Raw genomic sequence first — 23,848 nt, 5'->3', positions numbered from 1 at the left:
GGCCATCCTTCACAAGGGCTTTGGGGTGGGACAATGTAACTCTGTCTCCCCTGAGGCACGCCGCCACACTCTCGGCCCAAGCAGAGGTAGAAAGGAAGAGGAAGGCTCTTGATATAAAGTTCCCAGAGAGGATTTTTTTAAGGGCAGAGGGGGAAAGGTTCCACACTGAAAGGGTTCAGGAATCAAGGAGCCCCGAGCACCCCTGTGCATGGGTTTTTATACCAGAGGTGTCAGGGAGTACCCACCCTGATTTTATAAACAATCAACCAATAAGGAAACCAGGGGGAGGAGCGAGAGGAGGGGATTACAATTCAGGAACCAATAGGGAAAAGGGGAGGACAGGACAGGTCATGTGGGCCAATGGGGCCTTGAGGATTAGGGGATTTCCAAAGGGGTGGTACGATCATGGATTGGCCCAACTGGGGATTGACAGGGAAGGGTCCAAGAAAAGGGGGAGGGTTTACAATGATGAATAGGGAAGGCACTGGAACAAGGGGTTGTGTTACATGATGGGCAGCATAGGGAAGGATACAACTTAGAGGCATGTAGTCATTTACATTCACCAATTTAATTTCCACCAAAAAATATGGTGGCTTTAAAACACTAGCTAAAAAATCACCAGAAAACTTACTTGTTTCTTGCTGCGAGATATGGATTAGAAGAAGGGCAAAACAGGCTTAAAACTTAAAAAGGAATAAAGTTTATTAACAAAACTACAAGCATAAGAAACCAGAATAAAAGCCCCAGAAACCCTTCTTCCCCACCATCCAACCATTCCCTTGTCTGACAACAGAGACAAAACCTGGTGGTTAAAACAGTACCAACTATACAGTAGTCTTTTCATCAGTCTTTGTAAGGAGGAGTTGTCTTTTGTCATTCCATGGAGAGTTCTCCACAAGAAAACAGTTTTCTCATGGATTTTCATTCCCCTGATGCCAGCCACCTGGAAAACTCTGCCATCAGGTGCTCCTCCCATTTCACACCACTCTGGGGTGTGTTCATGGGCCATGAACTCAAGGGGCGTCATTTTAAGGATAAGTTATTCAAAGGCAAGGGTTCTCTTCATCTGTCACTGTGATCATCTCTGGGAACAGAAGTTTTCTTTTTTCTTCAGGGCCAAGTGTCCCCATCAACTCTGACATCTCTTTCTGTGTTCCAGCATCTGATGAAATCACAAGTACTCCACTATCTGCTCCAATCTACACTTTGAAATACTTCATTCCTCCCAAAAATAATCTTTCATGAATTAAAGGAGTTTTTCAGAACGTGATTGTTCATCTCCATAGCCTTAAACAAAAGAATATTTCAGCTTATTAAAGCATCTCCTCATTCTCTTCCCATTTGAAGCCTGATTCCTTCCTTCACTAACTTTGATGGTTTATGTTGTCTCTCTACATGATGATCACTTTCGCTTTATTCTTTCTGGAGAAAGGATTAATCTGCAGGTCTCATCTGGTTAGTGAAAGGGTTAAAATCTTGCACAGCTTCTGTGGATGCTCATATGATCTCTGCCAGGGCAGCGGCTAGGGCTGTTTGCAATGGAAGATTTTTTGGTGGCTGTGCTGGGGGAGTGTGGCCAGCACTCAGAGGCAGCACGCTATGAGCCAGTGGCTTCCCTCCCCCTACTCAGCAGTCTCTGGTGAAAGCCAGCAGCAGCAGAAATTCCAGCCGAGCCAGGAACTTCACAGTCTCCATCCCCCTGCCCAGGAGCTGCTCAGCCCCCTCACTCCAGGCTGGACTAGGCCACGGGGGGAGCGGGGCCAGAGCTCTGTTACCTTCCACAGCCAGAAACAGAGAGACAGAAACTCCCGGGCTTAGGTTTAAAAGGTGGTATTCACAGGGTTGATCTCACTTCTCTATGGTGAACAACACTGTCTATTCTCAGAAATGGCCAGCTATTGGCCAGGTCTCAAGCAGAGAAAAAAACTCCCATCAGCCTCTCTCTCAAAGCCTTCACTTCTGTGGTTTTTTACTTCTTTTCTTGAATACCAAAATACTAACATAGGGCAAAACCAACAGAGTACAATAAAATAAACATGAACATACAAGCATTTTAACTCTCAATGGAATAAAATAAACACACTACAACAATATTTCATAGTAAATGCGCTGTAGAGCACCCAGCATGTGAGAAGCAGGATTGATGTCCTCATTCTCCAACACTTCATTCCCCTTGTTTGAACAAAGATCTTTTGATGGTGGTCTCATGTCCTCGAGAGGCACTGGGAGGAGCAGAGTGGAGCAGTGGAGCCATGATGGGCCCATAACCTAGAGGCTGAAAACTCTCTTCTAATGGATTTTTTTGTCTTCTGTAGAGTACAAAACCTAGCAATCCCCAGGAGCAAGAAATTGGGCAAGGGAGACAAGGGACCAGCATGGCAGATTAGGGAACTGCTGGTCAGATTAAAGGGAAAGAAATGCAAGATAATGAAAACTAGGGTAGGAAACCTGGGAAGAGGATAGGGAATAGAGTATAGAGAAAGACTGGTTATGTAGGGATAAGGTGAGGAAGGCCAAGAAGCTGGAGCTGAACCTGGCAAGGGACATATGGAATAACAGGAAGGCCTTCTACAGGTATGTGAACTAGAAAATGAAGGACAGAGAAGGTGTAACCCCCCCCAATAAACAGTGATGGAAAACTGTTAACAGAAGAAGACTGATACTCAACATTTTTGCCTGTCTTCAAGGGAAACCTCTCTTCCTACACCTCTTGAGTTGACAGACAGCAGGATGGAGACTGGGGGAGCAAAGTGCTACCTGCTGCAAGGGAAGATCAGGATCACGATGACCTAAGGATCCTGAATTTATGTAAGTCTACAGGACGTGGTGAGATGCTTCCTAGAGTCCTGTGGGCATTATCTGATGTAGCTCCCAAGCCACTCTCCATAATTGAAACGTCATGGCAGTCAAGTGTAATCTCAGTTAACTGAAGAAAATGTATCCAATCTTTAGAAAGAGAATAAAGAAAACCCTGGGAGCTACTGACCTGTCAGCCTCCCCTCCTGCCTGGGAAGATCATAGAACAGGTTCTCCTAGAAACTGTGCTGAGGCACCTGGGGGAGAGAGAAATTATTTGGGACAACCTGCACAGCTTCACCAAGGGTAAACCATGCCTCATCAACCCGGTATGACTCCGACAGTAGACAAATGAAGGGCTACAGCTGGCATTTGTTTGGACTTCTGCAAAGCCTTTCAGATGGTCCCCTGCACATCCTTCTCTCTAAATTCGAGAGACATGCGTTTGATGCGTGATCTGTTCAGTGAGTAAGGAATTGGTTTGATGGTCACATCCAGAAGACAGTGGTCAACTGACAGACATTAGTGACATGGTGTCCTTCAGGGATCCCAGGTACCTGTTATTTAATATCTTAATGACAAAGGAATTGAATGCACCATCAGCAAGTCTGCAGATGAGGAGTGAGCCCATGGGAATCTTACGAGGTTTAACAAGGCCAGGTGCTGGTGCTACACCTGGGTGAGAGCAGCCCCTGGTGTCAGCAAAAGCTGGGCATGAACAGACCCAGAGCAGCCCTGCCCAGAAGGACCTGGGGGTGCTGTGGGTGAGAGGCTGGACATGCCCCGGCCATGGCACTCACAGCCCAGAGAGCCAAACGTGTCCTGGGCTGCATCCAGAGCCCCGTGGGCAGCAGGGGAGGGAGGGGATTCTAGGTGTGTGTATAATTTGGTGTTTGTGTGCATGTAAAAAAAATACTTTTTGATATCTTTATTTGATTTTATTTTATTTGATTTTAACAGATACAACATATTGAACAGGGGAAATAATTTGCTTTTCCCCATTATTTAAAACAAAGAAAAAGAAAATATTTTTGAAATAGTCTTTATATCCCCAAGGCAAAAATCACACAATGTATTTTATTTCAACAGTATAAAAAAAAAAACCTTTCTATTGTTAAAAAAACCTAGTAGTAGTAAAAGTGAAAGAAATTCCATTTGTCACATTTACATTCTACAATTTGTAGATACTTTTAGAATAGCACGAATACAGGCCACACATTTGATAACCATGGCAGGAGAAAACTCTCTCAGGATTTTTTTTCTGAGGATTTGTTCGTTCATAATTCAGTGCCAACATCTGAACCTTTATTTCAGTTTGTATTACTTGCACTAATGATTCTGTTCTTGTACTAGTCAATCAGTGAAGCCGTTCTAACTTGGCCTGTAGAGATTTAAAATTCCCAATAGTAGTCTGCACCATTAGTGTGGGGCTCATAGACTGAAGTTCAACCAGGTAGCAACTAACAGCATCCAAGCAAACATTTGTGAATCGTCGCCTGCAAAGAGAACACAGAATAACAATAAGCTCCTTTTTAATCCCATATCTTAGAATTCATCTGAACTAGAAAATGGACATTCTTTGAGTTGCAATGGAATAGCATATCAGTAAGACACCTGTCAGCTACTTTTAAATATTTAAGTATTCATTAAGAGAAATTTAGTTTTGAAACCTAATGCCTGTGACTAAGGCATAATGCGAAAATAAATGACGCATTACTATTTATGTGATATTAAATTTAAACTATAAAAACATGGTACAGTTTATAGCAATGTGAAATATTTAGATACTACTTTAGATATTATTATAGTAAATGTATTAATTATTAATTTAGCTTGCAGTTTAAATGTCTTAAATTATAATCAAATCTCAATTTATGTATTATCTAAGTAGGTATTAAAATTGGACAACATTCACTAAAGTTCTAACAGAGTATTTAAATCAGCCAACCATAAAAGACCAATAAAGATAGATAAAAGACAGAAGTAAACTGTATGTGAACAGGGAATATGTATGTGCACATTTTTCAAAAGAAACAGAAACATCTATGTTTACAGGAGTCATCAAGACTGCCCAGTTCTGCTTTTTGTTTTTGAGACAAGATAGCTCTGACTCAAGTTTGTATAGTCTATTCAAACAAAAATTGTCAAAGCTAGAGATGATATGCAGGCAACTTTTCCAAGCACACAGCTATCTTTTTTCACTAGAAACTTTTCCTATTATTACACCTATTTCTTCCTGATGTGAATTAAGCTGTGTTTTAGTCTTGGAGACTGATTCATCATCAACCTCTTATAAACAATTGAGAAGACCAATCCCAAAATTTGGTCTTCTCTCTGGAGTAACTCACAGCTTCTAGAATATGTACACAAATCAGTTCAGTGTTTCAATCACAAAATGCCTAATTCTTGTTTTTCCCTACTTTCACACATTGTATCAGATTTGTCTGAACTAGTCCTTAAAGTATATTGCCAAAAATTATAAGTTCCTCAGTTCCTCATGGATCTTCAGTGATGTGAAGAAAATTACCTTTGTGGAAGTAGTTTATAAGGGAGAATCCTACAAGTTTCTACCAAAAGGTTTTGAATGACAAGTGTTAGGAATAAAATATTAAGTTCATGCAAAGGAAAAGAAGAAAAGCTTTGTAATTGCTGAAGTGAAATATTTTAGAATATTTTATGTTTCATTATTCATTAGGATATAGCTATCCTTTTACCTCATAGGTACTCTGCTTGGATCCTGTACATATCCTGATAGTAATACATGAATACACTCTAAGAGGTGCAAAGGCTTTTTCATTCTACTCCAATATGGATCCTAAAAAAAATCCCAAACCCACAAAATATTAAGTACACAAATATTAAGAAGACAAAAAAAAAAAAGCAAGTTGTGTGTACAGGAATTGCCAGCTGTAGCACTTCTTTATTATATCAAAAAAGTTAGATAAATGTGAATTCTACTTTAATCTATATTTAAGCCTACATTTAAATGTTATTTTAAATTACATATGAAAATATACATAAATTTAACTCAATTTTTCATTACCACAGAAGTCAAATCTCTTTGTTTATTGCATCAATGGATCAGACAAGACATAGTAATACAACAAATTTTAATTATTACTAGGAAATAAATAAAATTATTATATCCAATATAGGCTGTTCTTTCTGCAACATAAGAATTTTAATCCTATTTCATCCTGAACTAGCACCATGTGAACTGAAAGAATCAACAAATTTCCTCATCATGCTCTGGGACTGAAATGAATAAAATCCACAGATTTTATTCACAGGGAGAAAATGCAGCTTTTAAAAAGCCTTTGAGTAAAGAAAGCAAAAATTTGAATGTATATTTTGTTATATCCTTCCTTATATTATTTCATGTTTCCCACTAAGGAGAGACTTTGGTAGCAGTTGAAAACAGAATTTTGTTTTGCGCCGTTTTCCTTACCCGTGCTTTGAACAGCTGGTCATATACTTCAAGCAGCCTTAGCAATGGCACTCCAATTTCTTGCATGGTGTATGTTACAAAACCTACATCCCAGTTCAAACTGCAGACTTGTTGCTCTAGAAACTGCACTAGAAAATCTGAAGGACATAAACGAGGGAATATTTAGATTCCAACTTGTTACTGGGGGTCTAGGAAACAAATGCATATAAGAGTAATTTACCATCAGCAGTGTATGGCAGGAATTACTCATACTTAGTACTTTGTTATGGTTTTGCTGTGCAACTATGCTGTTAAGAAAAAGTCACTAACTTTTGTTTCTACACAAAACACATACTATCAGTACATTTGCTAGTATGGTCAGCAAAACTACTGAAGCTTGTTTAAGTGCCTGTAACAATTAACAGTGAATTGATAAGCACTAAATGTTCATATTTAATGCTGTTGCACAATATTTTAGTATTATAAAAGAAGATTTACTGCTAAACAATATATTTGCCAGGTTTCTATATAATAGCACATGCTCAAAACATATGAGCATCAGAAAAGCAGAAATTCTAAGAACGATCCAGAAATCTCCCAAATTGTTTTCAGAATCTACCCTTTCAGATGGCAGACGGTTTATATGGAATTTCAAGAGACAGCAGATAAATGTACTTGGTTCAAATCTTAAATGTATAAATACACATTTTGTACTTTGTGCTTTGATGCAAACAAACCTTAGTACTTTCTAAAACGGTATCTGCACAGCCATCCAAAAGTAACTGCTGGTGCCGCCTAAACTTTATTTATTTCCCATTTCTTTTGAGATTATAAAATGTGCGATGTTTCTTAGTTTAAAACTTTTAAAATTTTAAACTAAAAAAAAACTGAAACCTATCTATCAAACATCTATGCTTATTTACTATGCAGGCTAACAACTTGCCTAAAGGAAAGTAACGAGGTGTGCCAGCGTAGATCTTTCCAAGCAATGCCAGCTTCAGACAAAGCGCTTGCATTCTGTCCGCGGGGCTTAGAGACACACTGTCGCTCAGCTCTGGAAGTGAAAAGAAAACACTTAGAGAGAACTTCAGGAGAAGTTCCACATTTATACAGAATGACACTAAGGCATCTAAATTTATAAATAATACATGAAAATCTTACACTCTTGTCAGCAAAAAATCAGCACATTGAAGTAAAACCTTTTCCAGTGTGTTTGCATGTACATTTTAAATTCTTTTTGCTTCCATGAAGTTTGAAGTTCCATGCAAATCTACTTATAAAACTACAAACCAACAAAACCACATTCCAGAACCCCACAACAAACATGCTACCACACACAGTTTTTCCCCTAGGTCTCTATCAATGTTGTTTGCACAACATTGGTGTGTTCACAAATGGTGAACTTGAGCCCAAGAACTAAGGGGGAAAAAAAACGAAGGGAAAAAAAAAAAAATCAGCAGGAACATATAGTGAATTACCGACTCATGGTAAAAGATGAGAGATCATCAGAACTCCTACTTGTTAAGACCTACCTTTTTCAATCACCTCTTGCCAGAGAGTTTGCACTAAGATAGGATCAGAATGACCTGCACAATGTATAATTGCAAGCTTACACTCCGAGAGCTTAAAAGGGTCAGCAAATTCTCCATACAGCTGAAAGAAAAATTACCAAGCTTTACATTTCATGTAGGATCAAATTAAATTTTAAAAATCAGTTGTTCTTTGTTTTGTCTGATAGCCAGACTAATAAAGATGCAACTTAAGTAACTGTTGTCTTTCACAAAAATTTTTTTTTGCTACATTTAGTTTAATTTCTTAGATACAATACTAAGTTTTAGATGAATTTGAAATGAAAACTTAATTTTCCAACAATTTTTTCAATGAAGTAAGAAATCTTAGAGACTTCATAATGAAACATGTGAAAGAAATTAAAATGCTAAAGACTGAAAGACTATTGAAGTATAGAAAATGACAGTCCAGGGTAACAGACGTTCTGAGACCAGGAATGATAAACTGCCTATTACTCTTCCTAATCAGCATAGAATCATTCTTTGAAAAACAGTTTTTCTCCCCAAAATTTGATAAACTGGACTTCAACACAAGAAAATTTCAATCACCTTGGTTATATCCATCAGCTCAGCATCAAGCTGGGAGATTGCATCTTGTACTGAAGAATGGTGGGAATACTGCCGCTGTAATGTTTCTTGTATTTGAAGCTGGATCCTTGCAACCTTGTTGAAGAGAAAAATACAGTATTTCAAGACTGAATTTCATCAGAATTTAAGAATACACCCAGAATACATTTATTTAAATGTAGAAATGTTGCTGCCTTACACCTTTAAGTCTATTTTCAAATGCCTAACTCTGCCATGTGAGGAAGAAAGCACAGAAATCCATTTATACAGAACTGGTAATAAAACTTATGTGCCAATGAGACAAACTGAAATAATGTATTTACAGTGTAGCTTAGATTAATACTTTTTCTTACTTCCATTTTCTCTTCAAGTTCATGTAGGAATTCACCATCTGCAGCTAAAGAGGATATGGCAGTAGAACTTTTGGCACTCAAAATGGCACGTGCAATGTATTCAAGACGCTGCTGAAGAGAGATTTCTGTGCTGCAGAACGAATATTCATAATAAAATGAGTACTTAATATATTATTTCAGGTTAGTTATATTCCAGCCAGATTTTGGGAATTTCCAGATTTTACTAAATCATGCAGAACATGATCTAACCTCGTAACTCCATCTTTGCTGCAAGCTTAGTTCTAATGTACTTTTCAATAAGAACTGGCCACTTAATATATTGTAATTACAGGAAATATGTTGCAAAGCAATGTATAATACAAAAAGAAACATTATCATCTATTTCCAGCAACTGCCTAGATTTCAAGCCAGCACGTTTTATTTTTTAGAAAACCTACTTTTCTTAAAATACACAAAAGGTTTTGATTTTAGTTTGTTTTTCCCTAAATACCTCACTATATATACAACAGACCGCACATAATCCATACCTATGTAGGTCAGCCAACTTAGCCAAGACTCTGGCAGCATTACTAAAATTTCTGTTCTTTTCAAAGTATCTCCAGAGTAAATCCATATAGCGGACTTTGTTTTGGTCAATCTTGGCCATCCGCACCAGGTAGGGTTCCAAAAAGGGGGCAGTAACCTGCAGACATCAGAGAGATAACATACTCTTGCTCTTCCCAGTTTTTTAAAGCATTATTACCTCTCCGAGTTCTCTGTGTATAAACAAGCTCACCTGTAACAGCTTGTCCGCCAAGTCAGCTTGTATCAACCAGTTGTAAAGTGCAATACTGAAGAGTTCATCTGTTGAACGCTGAGCCAGCTTTAGCATTTGTTCAAACTAAGGGAAGAAAAGGCCAGAGCAGCTACTAAAGAAGTGGTTACATTACTTTAAGCCCTGAATTGTCATACAACAATACTTAGGATCATGTTATTTACATGTTATCATTTCTATGGATGCTGTAGATACTGAGGCAAATTCAAGACTAATCTTCACTAAACTACGCCATAATTTTATTAAAATAATAAATTCTAGACCCCTTCAAATCACTCTGTTCTCTAGAGTGCAGTCATGACTTTTTTGTGAGTTTCTTACATGGTGTCCAGCTTCTTCATTGCTTAACATGTTGGGGTCAGATGACAGCACCGGAGGACCCGGTTTTTTGGGTACACTGGGAGACTGAGGAGCAGCTTTACTTTGATTCACTAACTCTTGAAGGGTGTCAGTGATACACTTGTAGCTGTTCAATCTGTAAATAGAGCAAAAGAAAAGCCTCATAATTTTATTGCAACTGTCTATGAAATAGTCTTTTCAAGTGTGTTATTGTATGCCTTTGTAGACAGTTAATAACTTTAAAAAGGTCACAGATTATTATCAGCTGGTTGTCACGATCCAGTTTGTTCTCATTCAACTTCTTAAGTATTTCAGATTTAAATACTGCCATATTAATCACAGTCAAGGAGCTGGGCAAAATTATTTATATTGTGTCCCTTATAATGAAATGCTTGTTCATTATTATCCTGCATTCCTTCCCTAAAAGAGCTACTTCTCCAGTCACTTGAAATTCAGCACCCCATATAATGATCATAAATTATCCTGAAAACTTGCCTTTCTTGAAAAGCCTGGAGTCCAACAACATCTTCTTCTGGTTCTCCATTTTTATAGAAATGAAGACCAAGTCCTTGGGGATCTTTCTTTTCAGCAGCTGTAAGAGAGAGCTCTACTACTCCCTCGTAGAACCGCACTAGGAAAAATCAAAGCACGTATCACTGTTCATTATTTTATTAAATTCACAAAATGGTAAGTGACATCAAACATTCTCATTTTAGCAAGCACGAAAATGCTACACTCTTCATTCTGGTCTATATCATATAAAGTCTACACCTGTTCCTACCCTGTGGGGTACACAATATACAGTACTGCACAGAGGCTCATTTCTTACCTGTTATATAACTTAAATGTAACTGATATATTAGCATCTACTGTACTAATTAGGATTCAGAACCATCTTTCAAAATCTTGTATTTCTTATAAAAGATACCTGAAACCCTCTGCTTACATAGCACCTAATAATTTCCCTAAAAATATTTTAACCACATATATGAAACAAATGGACACTGCAATATGAAGCAAGTGCATAGCATTGTTAGTTTAATATAGAAATGGATTTCTTGGCTGGTTTGTGAAATTAGCAAGGCTTTGAAAAAGAAAAGGCTGGCACATTTTAATTCTAAGAGCTATTAACCTGTTGTTTGTAGTAAAAAACTATAAAACTGAGTGGAAAGTTAGTATACAAAACAAAAAGAAAAGATAGCATGAAAGGATACCACAAAATTATTCGGCATGATCAGTGACTGGCTCTTACCCTGCCTGTACTGTGCACAAACATTTGCCAGGTCTACTTGATTGCTGATCTTCTGGTACTCTTTCAGTGACTCCCTCAGCATCTTCTCTTTTTCCATTTTGCTTTGAGCTTGTCGAGACCGCTGAAGAAGCTCATTTGCCTAAAAACAAATGCAAAATGGAAATTATTAACATGAGCACATCGTGAACAGATCATGGATACTGTTAATGAGCTATTATTCCAAATTTCAAAGCTGAAACAGCAGAAAGACCACTCTCTCAAAAGCACTCTCTGGTCACTAAATTTCCAGCAGAAAGACTGCAACAGTCTTTCTTAGAAGAGCTGAAGACTTATCCAACTGGTTTCCTATTCTCTCCTCAGCAGTTACTTGTTTCAAATTTATTTGAAAAGCTTCAAAGACCTAAATTCTTAAACACAATTGTCTGTCAGAGATTCCAGTAAACTGTAGAATGGACGAAAATCAAGATACTATGCTGAGAAAAGACTGGAATAAGAAAACATTTTATCAACATAAAGAAGACAGAGTTAAAATTAGAGATCAAATTAGAGTTAGGAGACTATGAAAGTTACAAATGATTGCAAATGCTTCAAATATTTTTTGTGTAATGTTCAGCATTAATCAACTAAAAGACAAAAATATACCCACAACTTCATTATTTCTTCAGTTTCTGAAAGTACTTGAGCATAATAATGACTTACAAGCTGCCCAATGTACCTCACTTGAGCATGTTCTCAGGTTGTGTTTTGGTGCTGTAAAATCTTGAAATGCACTTACCTTTGAGCACACAGCATCATCAGTGCTATAAAGAAGAGGACAGATATCTTGCAAATGGGCAATGATTCCATCCACAGCTGCATTATCTCTGATGTAACAGTTTATAAGAGATGCAATGAGTGCTCCAGTCAACTCTCTATCTCTAATTACCAAGTCTTTAAAAGCAGTAATCTTTAGCTGTTCTTGAAGCTCCTGAAGATGAGACAGAATTTTATTAGTTTACCAAATCTTTTACTTGACCCTGTTTAGAAATGTCTGAATGTTCCAGCAGCAAAATGAACAGTTTCTGATAATTAAAAACATAAAAAATTCCAATGACTACAATGTACAGCAAAGAAATACATTATTTAAAATACATATTTTATAGCATTAGTAGTAGTAGTATAGCATAGTAGAAGCAAGAGCTGCTACTGAAGGCACTAGATCCCTGGATGCCTAAGGACAGTGAAAACTCTCTTAACAGACTTCCTCTGCCTTCTTAACTATGTGTCACCTCTGTTTCAGATCTCTCACATTAAGAATGAAATTAGCACTTCCTTTTACATCACAGGGCACTGTCAGAATGCATACCCTATGAGTCTGTCAAAGTTTTTAAAAACTGGAACAGTCTGACTACTGTCATAGATGAAAAAAAGTCAGATTCAATAAAAGCAGGAATTTGAAAAGTTTGAAGTCTGAACTCTTTATGTGTTTTTAAATTAATTACATTGAGGATTTCTGATTTTTTAAAATTTATTACAAATATTTTTGCACATAGCTGCCAGTAGTGTCTATATAGTGTCTCTAGATGACATCAAAAGCATGATAATATGACTGCAAAACTCTAGATCTACTGAAGACAAAGGAAAACATTTTACTTGTTAAACGATTAGTTAGCTCCTTGTCCAACACAAATAAAAGTTGCCCAAAGCTCCCTAATGCAACAGCATGAAGAGCAACAGCTTCTGTGCCTGTGTAAGGTTTTAAAATTATTCTTTTTGTAAACAAAAAATACAACTTCTCATATAATCCTATCAAGTTTTAGGACAAAATACCTAGTATTCAAATTAATAGCTTTTTTCAAGGGTTGGCTGCCAATTTGACATTAGCAAAGAGTGCACAGCAGTAGCACCCATTTGTTTCTACAAGTTTGCTTCTTCACAAACCAGAAGCCTGAAAGAACTGGGATCATTTAGCCTGGAGGCTTAGAGGGCAGTATGTGGGATCTTACTAGTATTTTTGCAAAGTGTAGAGAATGCACGGTCAGGTTTTTCTCAGTGGTAACCAGTAACAGGACACTGCACAATGGTAAAAAACTGAAGTGAAGGAAATCACATGTGAATAGAAATCTTTCTTGCTCTAAAGTTGGTTCAACACTGGAACAGGTTGTTTAGAGACACTGTGCAATTTTCATCTTTATAGATATTAAAATCTTTACTGGACAAGGCAATCCTGACAGTCCTGGGCAATCTCCTCTACTGCCCCTGCTTTGAAAACCAATTAGATTATTCCCCCCAGTGCACAAGGGGCAGATGATCTCCAGTGGTTCCTTCCAATCTCAGCTGTTTTGTGGTATATTTCTACTTACAGAGAAGAGCAAGGACTTTATCATCCTATTGTTCTCAATCTTTCACCAAGACTAAGGCAAAGAGTGAATTCCACTTGGCTGGAAAATACTGGTCTATTCAGTACATTTTGCAAATGTGCTTAAGGTGAAAAACCAGTAATTTATAAAACGAGACTCAGTATTAACTAACAATAAAAGTAGAACAATTTATTGTTAGTGACACTTTCAATTGCATAGAATTGAGTGATTATGTAATACTACATGTCAGTCTCTTAAACATTTGTGACCACATGTAAAAGAACTTACACGTGGTTTAATTAATATGTTTGTATGAGAAACATTCATATGTTTCTCAATTATTTTAAATTATATTCCTTTAGGAATACTTAGGTAGCAAAAGAAATGAAGGTGATTAGTACTAACAAATAAAAATTGTATTATCTAGACCTTACCTTCTGAAGCTCACCTACAGCAACACTGAATTGGTGCTCACATAGCAACTTCCATAAAGCCAGTGCCTGGCAGGTTTTGCGAACAAGCTGCTGGATGCCTTGAAGCGAGGTCTTCTCAGTTAGCTGTGCCTCAGCTGAAAAACCACAGACTGTCAGCAAGTAATTCTTTCACATATTTCAAATAAGCATGTAAGTTTTTGAGGTTTTTTCAGTAATCGTCTCCTCAACTTTCAAAATTTTTTTTCTCTTCCATTGTTGATTAATGCTGTCTAGATCTCTTGGGAGAAAAATGCCATGCTAACACTGCCCGAAAACAAACAAACCCTCTGTTAACATTTATTTCAAATTATGCAACAAAGGAATTGTACTCTCTGAAAAACAAGTGTAGTTTCCTGTGAATGCACTAGATTTACACATCAGTGTTAAATTTTTACCTTTTTTTCTCCCAAAAATAGCTATTATAAATGTATTTTTGATGAACATAAAAGGAATCAAAATAAACCCATACATATTCTCTTTTTGTTTGATTACCTGTATTTACTTGCAGAGTAAACAATTACAACTACAGCTGTGGTCAATACTGTCTACACTATCTTTAAAGCAACAACTACTTGAAAAACTGCAACATTTCAATCTGGTAAGATGTATTATACAAACTGAAAGGATAATGTTTTCATACTTGAAACATAGGCAGAACATAAACTGTTGCAATTATGTCCATACTTTTGAGTGTTTACACTTCCCAAATGAAGTTAATAATAACTACATTGTGTCATTCAGCAATCCAAAAAGATTTATGAACTCAGCAAAGAATAAAAATAAAAAATAAAATTATGAAGTGTACCAAATCCTACATAATGTCTTACAGAAAAATTTTATATTTGCACTATTAAAAGCCCAGGATTATACCCACATGGACCACAAACATCCTCAATTCCATATGTGCAGCATCAACACTTCCCAATTTGTCTACAAGTGCTGGGCAAAAGCTGCACTGTAAGACAAGAATTCAAATGGGCTGTGTAACAGACCTTGTATTTCTAAACAAAGTTTTGTAGACATTTCAATGACTGTACCTCTGGAAACCTGCACTAGAGTAGTTTTTTAATAGATCATGCTACCTTGTCTCATAAAATAACTGATTAATAGATGCTATCTTATAAATATGAATGGTAGTGCAGCTACTAAGTACTGTAGTGAGGAGATTACACAATCTTACCCATAATGGAGAACATTAGGAAGGAAAAAAAGGAGACAAGTGAAGTATGCAAAAAAATGGCATGATGTTTACCATAAAATTTGTGTGTAAAAAAGGCCCTTTTATTCAGAGGATTTCACAAAAAAAGTGAGAAAGGCAACATCTGAATGCAGCATTCCTTAACACTTCCTGTTCAAAAATAATTACATACCATGGTATTTCCTTTGGAGTTCTTGCTGGACTTGCTGAGAACTTCCACCATCAGGACGCATAAAACCCAGGAGCCTCTGTTGTAGATTTGCTGGTGTGCTGAAACTGCAATTTAAAAAAAAACCCAAAATGCTAGTATGACTACAAATACCAAATCCCTTAAAGATGAATCTAACAAACTTATTTTTAGCATCTGAATGTTGAAGCTGGAGACCACACAAACACTTCAACTCAACAGAACACCTACTGTAATTTTTCAAAAGCTGGACATTAAATACCACATGTAAATTCACCACAATTAATAATACCTTGGGTTTCCAAGTGCTCCTACTGTGGCAAACTGTGAATTTCTATCCAAAAATTCTTGTAAACCTTTTAGTTCTTGTAGCACACATTCCAGCATACGGGATGGAACACTGCTTTCTATCTGCAAAAGAAAGCAAACTTCTTTACAGAAAGCGAGGTTTCCACACTTCTTTTTCCAAAAAATTAATTTTTAAGCTAACATCACTGAAAAGACAAGTAAGAGGATACAACAAATAAATTGTGTATAAGTAACAGTTCACTAGAACACAACATATTATACCACATTCATTGAGGTGGCACACATGTGAACAGGCAGGAGTCCTCTGAAGATACACAGTATTTAAGATGCTACTTTCTTTGCCCCTCTGATAATTAAACCACCTATGTTTTACTACTTCCAACTCTGAGCTAGAACAACGATTGAACACTGTTCTATTAACAGCCACAGCCAGAAAAGATTTTATTTTGACCATGTACAAAAACTGAAACAGCAAGCTGTTAGTTAGGAAAATGATCCAAATTTTTTTAATGTCCTTCCATAACTGCAGTCACTACCCCAAATCACTAAAGCATTTTATTTTTAGGGTTTGCCTGGAGGGAGTATGCAGAAACCCTAAGTAGCTTATCAAGGAAGTGACACCAGTAAACATGGAGAAAACTCAAAATTGCCAATTTCTTAGAAAGTAATAATTATAATAATAGCTTAAAAAGAAAACTGATTATCAATTAAGAGCTCAGCACTTAAGAAAACAATAACATGACAAACCTAACAGTTTCTCACTGGGAATGGAAGTTTAAAAGGACTTAATAGAAAAGAAACTTTTAAGAACACAGAATAATTTTTTACATACTGCAACAACTTCTCGATTGCCACTTTTGAAAACTCTCTCCACAACTATACTGCCATCCCAAATATTTCTGCAAAACAAAACAGTTTGTGTTAAAAGCTAAGTCATTTAACCAAGTATTTTTTGCAAGTCTTCTATGTATAATTTCTTAAAAAATAAATGGTAAATCTTTGAAAAGTCTAAAATAAAGATTAATTTTGGATGAAAACTAAATATTAAAAAACTAGCCATTATATAATTATGAATAGTACAGATATAAATAATTAACAAAATTACAGATTTTAAAACTTAAATTAAATTTTAATAAACTAATTCAATTAATTAAATAGATTAATATGATTCCCTGGAAGTGCAGTGTAAACAAACAAGTCTCATAACAAAACTTTTTTTCCCAGTCAGCATGCAGAGAGATCACCAACACATGCAGAATTCTGTTTTTCCTTGGGTTGTTTAGGGCTCAACATCCAAGGAAACAGAATCTTTAGTACTGCTTCATTGCTCTGATTTGAGCATTCTGATTAAAGATTCTTCATAGAAATCACTTAAAGACACAACTTCGCTCCTGTAAGTCCTCCTGCATTTCTGATTAATACTTCAGTAGGAATTTAAAACATACAACTCATAGGTTTGAAAAATAAACCTGCAGTTTTCAGGGTTGTGTTTATACACTTGATTGCCTGATTGCAGGCTCAGTATCTAAGCAACTTTCCTGCCCCAGGCATTCACTGAGTGTATTATTATTAAAAGAGTTGAAAAAGACAACATATTATATAGGTAGGTATTTCATAAACACATTAAATTTTTTTAATTTCCAATTTAAATGCTATTAATATAGAATGTACCACCTACCAGCATTAATGGAAAGAAAAACTGTGAAACAAATTGAGTGACAAAATCTCTTTTTACAAAGACCTCACCCTATAATCCGAGCAAAGTATATGCAGATGCCATTGTGTCTTCCAGAAAATACTATCTCAGGACCCATCATTCCGCTAATGGATGTGCCAGGGTGAGACATGGAATTTCCAGAAGGAAAGAGGGGAGTTGACATAGCAGGAGGTTGTAAACCTAGGGTAAAAATAGGTAAATATTACTCATCTGAATGCCAATGAAAAAGCCTATTTAAAAAAAAATAAAATAAAAAAAAAGGTGTTACCTTGCACAGGTGTCAAAATGCTAGGATTAGAATATGGACTATCAACAGTCAAAGGGGAACCTAAGAAGGATAAAGAAATAAAGGTAAGGTTGTTGAATACAATCCAAAACCACCCCCTCCCAAATCTAAGCCACAAAGTATCTGTACAAAAGCAACAAAATTGTTAAATACTTTAAACGTTTTATTTGTAGTTTATTAATAGTTAAGTATCAAATTGCTTTCTTATCAACCAACACTCCCCACAAGTCAAACAAATGGATACACTTCCTTCAAAAGCAGTTGAAGCAGCATTTTTTCCCCAGCATTCATGTGTTAATGTATTGCACACCATCTGCTGTCTGCATTGGATATTATATTGCTCACGCACTTTTTGCTGTTCCTCAGCTCCTGAATACTGAACACTGGTAATAATGCATTTTTACATGCGGCAGACGTACAAACTCTACTGCAACACTGCTAACTCAAAACACTGAGACTGTCCACAGCCTCAAGTTCAGCCATGAATATTCCATGTCCTCCTGCAAATTAAATCTAAATCACTAACTTAAGACCTCAAAATACCAGGAACATGTGTGGTCATCAACAAAAAAGTCCACATACCCTTAGCAAACAAGGTGATGTATCCAGAAAAGGTAAGAAAAACTTGCACTCTGAAAATTTGACTTTTACCAAAGGATACAGTTTTTGCCTAATTTGTTTCAGTTCTCTCAACTTGGCAGCACACAACAGCACAGAAGATAACACAGTACCAATGCATTCTCAGAGGACACATTGTCATGTGTGCTAAAGCAAAGCACAAACTCACAGAACAGCAGCATGCAAATGTATGACTAGACTTTGAACAGTGGGAAAAAGATGGAACTAAGTTAAAAGTGCCTGGTCTTTCAATGCTAACATTACTGTTATGTAGTTTCACATGCAAAATTATGAGGTAGTTGAATGAATTTCTGTCAGCAGTGTCTGACCCACCACATGGGACATCCACAATATCAGAACCTTAATTTCACATGACAGTTTTCTACCCTTTGAGCAAACTGTGAAAGTAGCAGGAGAAGAATGGTGCCATCTTCCACCTGGACCTGTTACTGAAGCAAAATGGAAACATCTGATTTGATACTAGGTTTGAAAGAGGCATTTATGACAGAACGACAAAAATATGCAAACATTTAGACTTGGGAAAAATACACTTACTGCAAAAATTAGTCTCTTTGTTGACTATAGAGCTTCTTTGCCATTACCCCCACAGCCTAATTTCATTCTTAGTCTGCTCCTAGCATCTGTTCTTCCCATAGCTGAATCTCTAATTCAGATTTAATATTACATTCTTATGCCTCGCCTTAGCTCTTGTCCACAGTTACTGTTCCTCACCGAAAGGGTTGGAAACCGATGCCACTGATTCATTAAAGTAGCCACTCTTCTTAAGAGTTTTAGTAGTAGTTAAGAATTCTGAAAAACAGGGTCAACTGTTTTTCTTAAATTTCATCTAAATTCACCACATTTTTCTCCAATATTTAGGTATTTGGGTGTCACCCTGAAAACTAAGCTTTCTGATCTTGTTTTCATAGTTTTACTTTCCCAGGAAAGTAACTGTAAACATAAATGTTTACACATTCCTTCTGAGAAACATCTTTGATGGATGTTTCACATGACCAGTGTAATTGGGAAGGTGGTAACTTAGTTATCCAACCCCTGGTCATTGTCAAGAATCTATAAACACTGGAGTCAGAAAATAAAGTTACTTCTTTTCCTGTCATACCACTGAGACATGTCCATGTCAATCATTTGGTGTCCTTTAGTGACATTTGGGAACATGTCAAAATATGCTAATGAAATGGAATTTCTTGGAATTCCAGGCAAACAAGTCTGTTACCCAAGTCTGTTGTGTAAAATTGAATGCCACGTGTCAGATGAAGGAAAAGGATCTTACACATTAATGAGTTCTTGATAAAAAACAGTAATTAATTTAATTCAGTATTTCAGTCAGAATTTCAAACTCTTCGTAATGAATTTCTTTTTTAAAAACCCTTCCAGTCTGGAATTGAGTAATGCATATTAAGGGACAGCAACTGTAGAAATTTTAGTGAATCCCAAAGTATGAAAAGGCCTTGACTCCAGGAAGCATCAAGTTCTGAGGAGAAAAAATAAGCACTTTTCTCCTTTGTAAGTGGCACTGAAGACTGAAGCAGAAACCAAATGCTGAAGACAAAGTTTTCAAAGGAAGAAATCACTCCAAATGACTAGTTCATTTCTTGATCAAATTTCTTCTTCCTTCTCATAAGCAGTATCTATAGAGGCATGACAATGACTATGTAGGAAGATACTGATATAACTACACATCAACCAACTAAGCCTCATGAAGTCTGAAATTTATTATTTAGTTGTTCTCCAGCTGCTGAAATGACTCTGGAAGTAACAAATGTATACCCTCTTCACAGTGTCTTAGCAGAGTACATGCAATATGGACACAATCTGAGATAACAACCTCCTCACTAAATCCAACAATCACTAAAGAGAAATGGAAAAAGCTCTTGTCATTAACTAGCTAAGTGAAAAACACAGTCTATTTCAGACAAAAAGAACACAAGTACTTGTGAGAAGACAAAACACAATGTACTCAAGGAAAAAAAAACTGTCCAAAACCATGAAATGCTTGCTACACACCTGCAGAAACAGGAGAACCCAAAATAGGTCCAACGTTGCTGGGAGGAGGCAGAGCTGATGGAAATCTCATTTGTGCTTCTCCACCATACCTAAAGTTTGCAAAACAAAAAAATTCTCAACATATTATATACAGCCCATTCAATTTTTATGCCTTTAAAAATTAACAGCAATTCTGGGGTTCTTTTAAAATGGGGAATAAAAATCCCAGTATAGTTTTAAAGACAAATTTACCAATTCCAAAGTCAGGCTAATGCTTTAGCATTTTTCAAGGTTTGCTTCTACAGTTCCCTTCTTTCTACAGTGAAGTAGAAAGAAGGGAACAGCTGAGATGACCCATGGCTGTCTTTCTATCATCCACAAGTAATTTCTATTCATCTCTATCCTGTTGTGTTACATGAGCATTTTGCTAAGCCTTCCCTCGCTAACTCCAGAGTTATCATCCATATTTTGTCTCAAATTTTGTGACAAAGTTGAATTTAATAAAGAGCAACTATTCACAACCTACTGAGAACAGCTGACTGGCTTTAACACCTGCACAAGTTTTGGCAAGGAACTAGTAAGTTTTTGGGAACACAACACTCCAAGCTGCATATTTTATAATCACTCTCAACAGCCGTATCTTACAAAGCCGTATCTTTCTCCCTTTGAGGACAACCAAGAGACTCACAATATAGGATCACAAGAACCTCATGAGGTCCAACAAGGCCAAGTGCAAGGTGCTGCACTTGGGTCAGGGCAATCCCAGACAGAGCATAGACTGGGAAAAAAACTCACTGAGCGCAGTTCCATGGAGAAACACTTAGGAGGTCTCACGGATGAAGAGCTGTAAATAAACCAACAGTCTGCCCTAAAAGTCAACACTATTCTAAGCTGCATCAACAGAGCAGTGGTCAGGTGATTCTCCCCTTCCACCCCATCTTTGTGATGCCTCACATACACACCCTCACTGTTGTAACTTTTCTCTAAAAACTCCTTTTTCTATTCTGCTGCATCTCTTCTGTATTTTTCTTTTTATTCTTGGATTTCTCAGCCTCCTTTGGACTGAATTCTTTTGGGATCCTCCCTCGTGGGGAGCCCTGTTTATCTCAGTTCTTATGATTCAAAGAAAACTCCCGAGCTCATCAGAATCTCGTTTCTTGTGTTTATTAACAGGTGATCACAAAACTTAACAGATCTCTCCAGGCTGGTTACACAAAGTTAATCTTTGCAATTTGGTACATTTCTTTCTTCTGATGGTACAAACAAGGCCTTGTGGCACACTTCGTGTCTGATGCACAAAATGGCCCCGAACTAGGCAGTTCTTTTATCTTTATACTTATTTTTACCCAATTTACAATAGACACGTATATTATTTTTCTTAATGACCCAATGACCCATCACCTCTGTGATGCACTGCAGCATTCTCCATCCAATCACCTACTACCACCCAAAAACCCCCAGGAGAAGAACATGAAGAAAGAAGAAGGGACAAGGGACAACACCCTAAATCCTCCATCTTGTCTCCTGTTCTCTAAACTAACTTTTTCACCCGGTGATTTAAAAAAACTATCCAATCTACACACTTACACTTTTAGCTTTTTCTATCTAACTTTAACATTTGTTTTCATGTATCACCATGAAAACATGCTCATGAATTTCATATTATATGAAATTCAGTGTTTTTCTAGATCTTATAACTAAGTATCAGAAACAAGGGCACACACTCTGTATTCCAGACTCCAACAACTGCATCCAGCTCTGGGGTCCTCACTTCAAGAAAGACTTTGGACCTGCTGGAGCAGGTCCACATGAAGCCATGAAGACAATCAGGGTGCTGGAGCAGCTTTGCTGTCAAGACAGATTGAGAGCTAGGGTTGTTCAGCTGGGAGATGAGAAGACTCTGGGAAGACTTTATAGCACCTTCCAGGACTTGAAGGGTGTCTTATAAAAATCAAGGGAGAACAACTTTTTACAAGAGCAGATATCGACACGACAGAGAATGGTTTTAAACTAAAAGATCAAAGAGATTTAGGTTAGGTATTAGGAAAAAATTCTTTACTGTGAGGTAAGTGAGGCACTGGAAGAGGTTGGCTAAAGACAGTGAGAATATTCCATTTATTAAAGCATTCAAAGCCAGGATAGATGGGGCCTTAAGCAATATTACTGAGTGGGTAGTATCCCTGCCCAAGTCAGAAGGGTTGAAACTAGATGATCTTTAAGGTCCCTTCCAACCCAAACAATTTTGTGACTTTATGTATACACCAACTTCTTTAAGGCAGCTAATGAAAACACACATATTTGCACCATACCAAGGATATGCAGCACTTAAGATATATGGGTGTCCTGGGGTGATTTTTATGATGCTTGTATCCCAAATCGCCTTGTTTATGTTACATATTAAGTTCTGTACCATTAAGACTGGCTCTGAGAGCGAAGGGGGGAAAGAAGAAGTGCAGTTTGTGTTCAGAAAGAGCACTCACTGCTCCCTGCTCCTGGACTGTGCTGGCTGCACCACAGACAGACAGCGGGACAGAGCTCTCCTTTACTTTTAGCTAGTTTAGTTAGGCAGAGAAGTTCCCTAAACTGTTTTTTCTTTTTATTGGATCTGTTCAAACCTACTCTGCACTAAAAACTCAACCAAACCCCAGGAGCTCACACCTGTGGCCCACTGGGGCCTGGGCTTCAGCACTTTCCAGTGCCAGAGAGACTGATAAGAACCTGAGCAAGCTGAGTTACACCCCATGAAAAGGACTTTTTCTGGATTTGCCATCTCATCACACAGCAAAAAGTTTTATTGTTTAATATTATTCAATTTCTGTTAAATAAACATAACCAACTGGGGGAGGGGCTGCTTGAATTTGTTTTCTGGGTTAGACTTTAATCCTCGAGAGTGGAAGTTAATACTTCGTCACTCAAATTGTACTATAAAAAACAAACTGAACTAAGCAACAACAACCATAGCTGAAGCAACCAACCAAAACCACCACCACTACCACCAAAAACATCAACACCAATAACCAAAAGTCACCAGGACCTGAACTGGCAGCAGGTTAAAAAGCCTGTACAAGTGTTTAGTGACCATAGTGATCCTGAGTATAATATTCAGAATGACAGACAGAATTAAAACTTACCTGAAGAATGCTCGAGTAGCCCAGGCAGATACTTCTCTGTCACATGCAGCACTAGAGCAGGCCAAAATAAGGCAAGTGGCACAGGCCTGATCCTCCTAGAGCATATTACAATGTTAGCGTGGTGTCTTACATTAAGTTGGTAAGAAATGTATAGAAGCTATATTTCTTGATAACTAAAACAGCAAATACTTTCTGCATAATTTTATTTAGAAGCCAGGGAAATAAGCTCTTCCTAATCACAGACAAGAAGTGTATCCTAGCAAGTTATTCCATTGTATCAGGAAAGTTTTTCCTATAAATTTTTAGCAAACTCAATAATACTACTGGTAGGGAACAATCTCTATGCCTAACATTTAAGTATGGCTAGGACTTACACAATTTCTACAAACACAAAAACATAAATTACAATAGTGTTTGAAGAAAAAATGCTTGTAAAAATCAGTTTGCATATTCTTATAAGCTGTTACAAT

At 37.1% G+C, this 23,848-nt stretch overlaps 1 protein-coding gene across 2 annotated transcripts in view; it reads right to left on the bottom strand.

The window, feature by feature from the left end:
* Nucleotides 1-3,712: 3,712 nt before the first annotated feature.
* Nucleotides 3,713-23,848, bottom strand: part of NUP155 (nucleoporin 155) — a 30,593-nt gene continuing 10,457 nt past the window's right edge. The window contains exons 15-36 of one of the 2 annotated variants that reach the window (XM_058827185.1): nucleotides 23,379-23,473; nucleotides 20,269-20,357; nucleotides 18,630-18,692; nucleotides 17,608-17,667; nucleotides 17,369-17,519; nucleotides 16,455-16,521; nucleotides 15,606-15,724; nucleotides 15,299-15,402; nucleotides 13,890-14,023; nucleotides 11,892-12,083; nucleotides 11,117-11,255; nucleotides 10,360-10,495; nucleotides 9,847-10,000; nucleotides 9,487-9,591; nucleotides 9,239-9,393; nucleotides 8,712-8,841; nucleotides 8,341-8,454; nucleotides 7,756-7,876; nucleotides 7,167-7,277; nucleotides 6,245-6,381; nucleotides 5,511-5,611; nucleotides 3,713-4,292 (exon numbers count right to left, since the gene is read on the bottom strand). In XM_058827185.1, the coding sequence (XP_058683168.1) occupies nucleotides 4,154-4,292; nucleotides 5,511-5,611; nucleotides 6,245-6,381; nucleotides 7,167-7,277; nucleotides 7,756-7,876; nucleotides 8,341-8,454; nucleotides 8,712-8,841; nucleotides 9,239-9,393; nucleotides 9,487-9,591; nucleotides 9,847-10,000; nucleotides 10,360-10,495; nucleotides 11,117-11,255; nucleotides 11,892-12,083; nucleotides 13,890-14,023; nucleotides 15,299-15,402; nucleotides 15,606-15,724; nucleotides 16,455-16,521; nucleotides 17,369-17,519; nucleotides 17,608-17,667; nucleotides 18,630-18,692; nucleotides 20,269-20,357; nucleotides 23,379-23,473 (2,616 nt within the window). In that variant the 3' untranslated portion in view covers nucleotides 3,713-4,153. The remainder of the gene's footprint in view (nucleotides 4,293-5,510; nucleotides 5,612-6,244; nucleotides 6,382-7,166; nucleotides 7,278-7,755; nucleotides 7,877-8,340; nucleotides 8,455-8,711; nucleotides 8,842-9,238; nucleotides 9,394-9,486; nucleotides 9,592-9,846; nucleotides 10,001-10,359; nucleotides 10,496-11,116; nucleotides 11,256-11,891; nucleotides 12,084-13,889; nucleotides 14,024-15,298; nucleotides 15,403-15,605; nucleotides 15,725-16,454; nucleotides 16,522-17,368; nucleotides 17,520-17,607; nucleotides 17,668-18,629; nucleotides 18,693-20,268; nucleotides 20,358-23,378; nucleotides 23,474-23,848) is intronic. The other variant, XM_058827186.1, reaches the window with a different exon arrangement.

The sequence above is a fragment of the Poecile atricapillus genome, chromosome Z (genome assembly GCF_030490865.1).
Source record: "Poecile atricapillus isolate bPoeAtr1 chromosome Z, bPoeAtr1.hap1, whole genome shotgun sequence".
Classification (NCBI taxonomy): domain Eukaryota; kingdom Metazoa; phylum Chordata; class Aves; order Passeriformes; family Paridae; genus Poecile; species Poecile atricapillus.
This window is presented reverse-complemented; position numbering and strand designations above follow the sequence as displayed.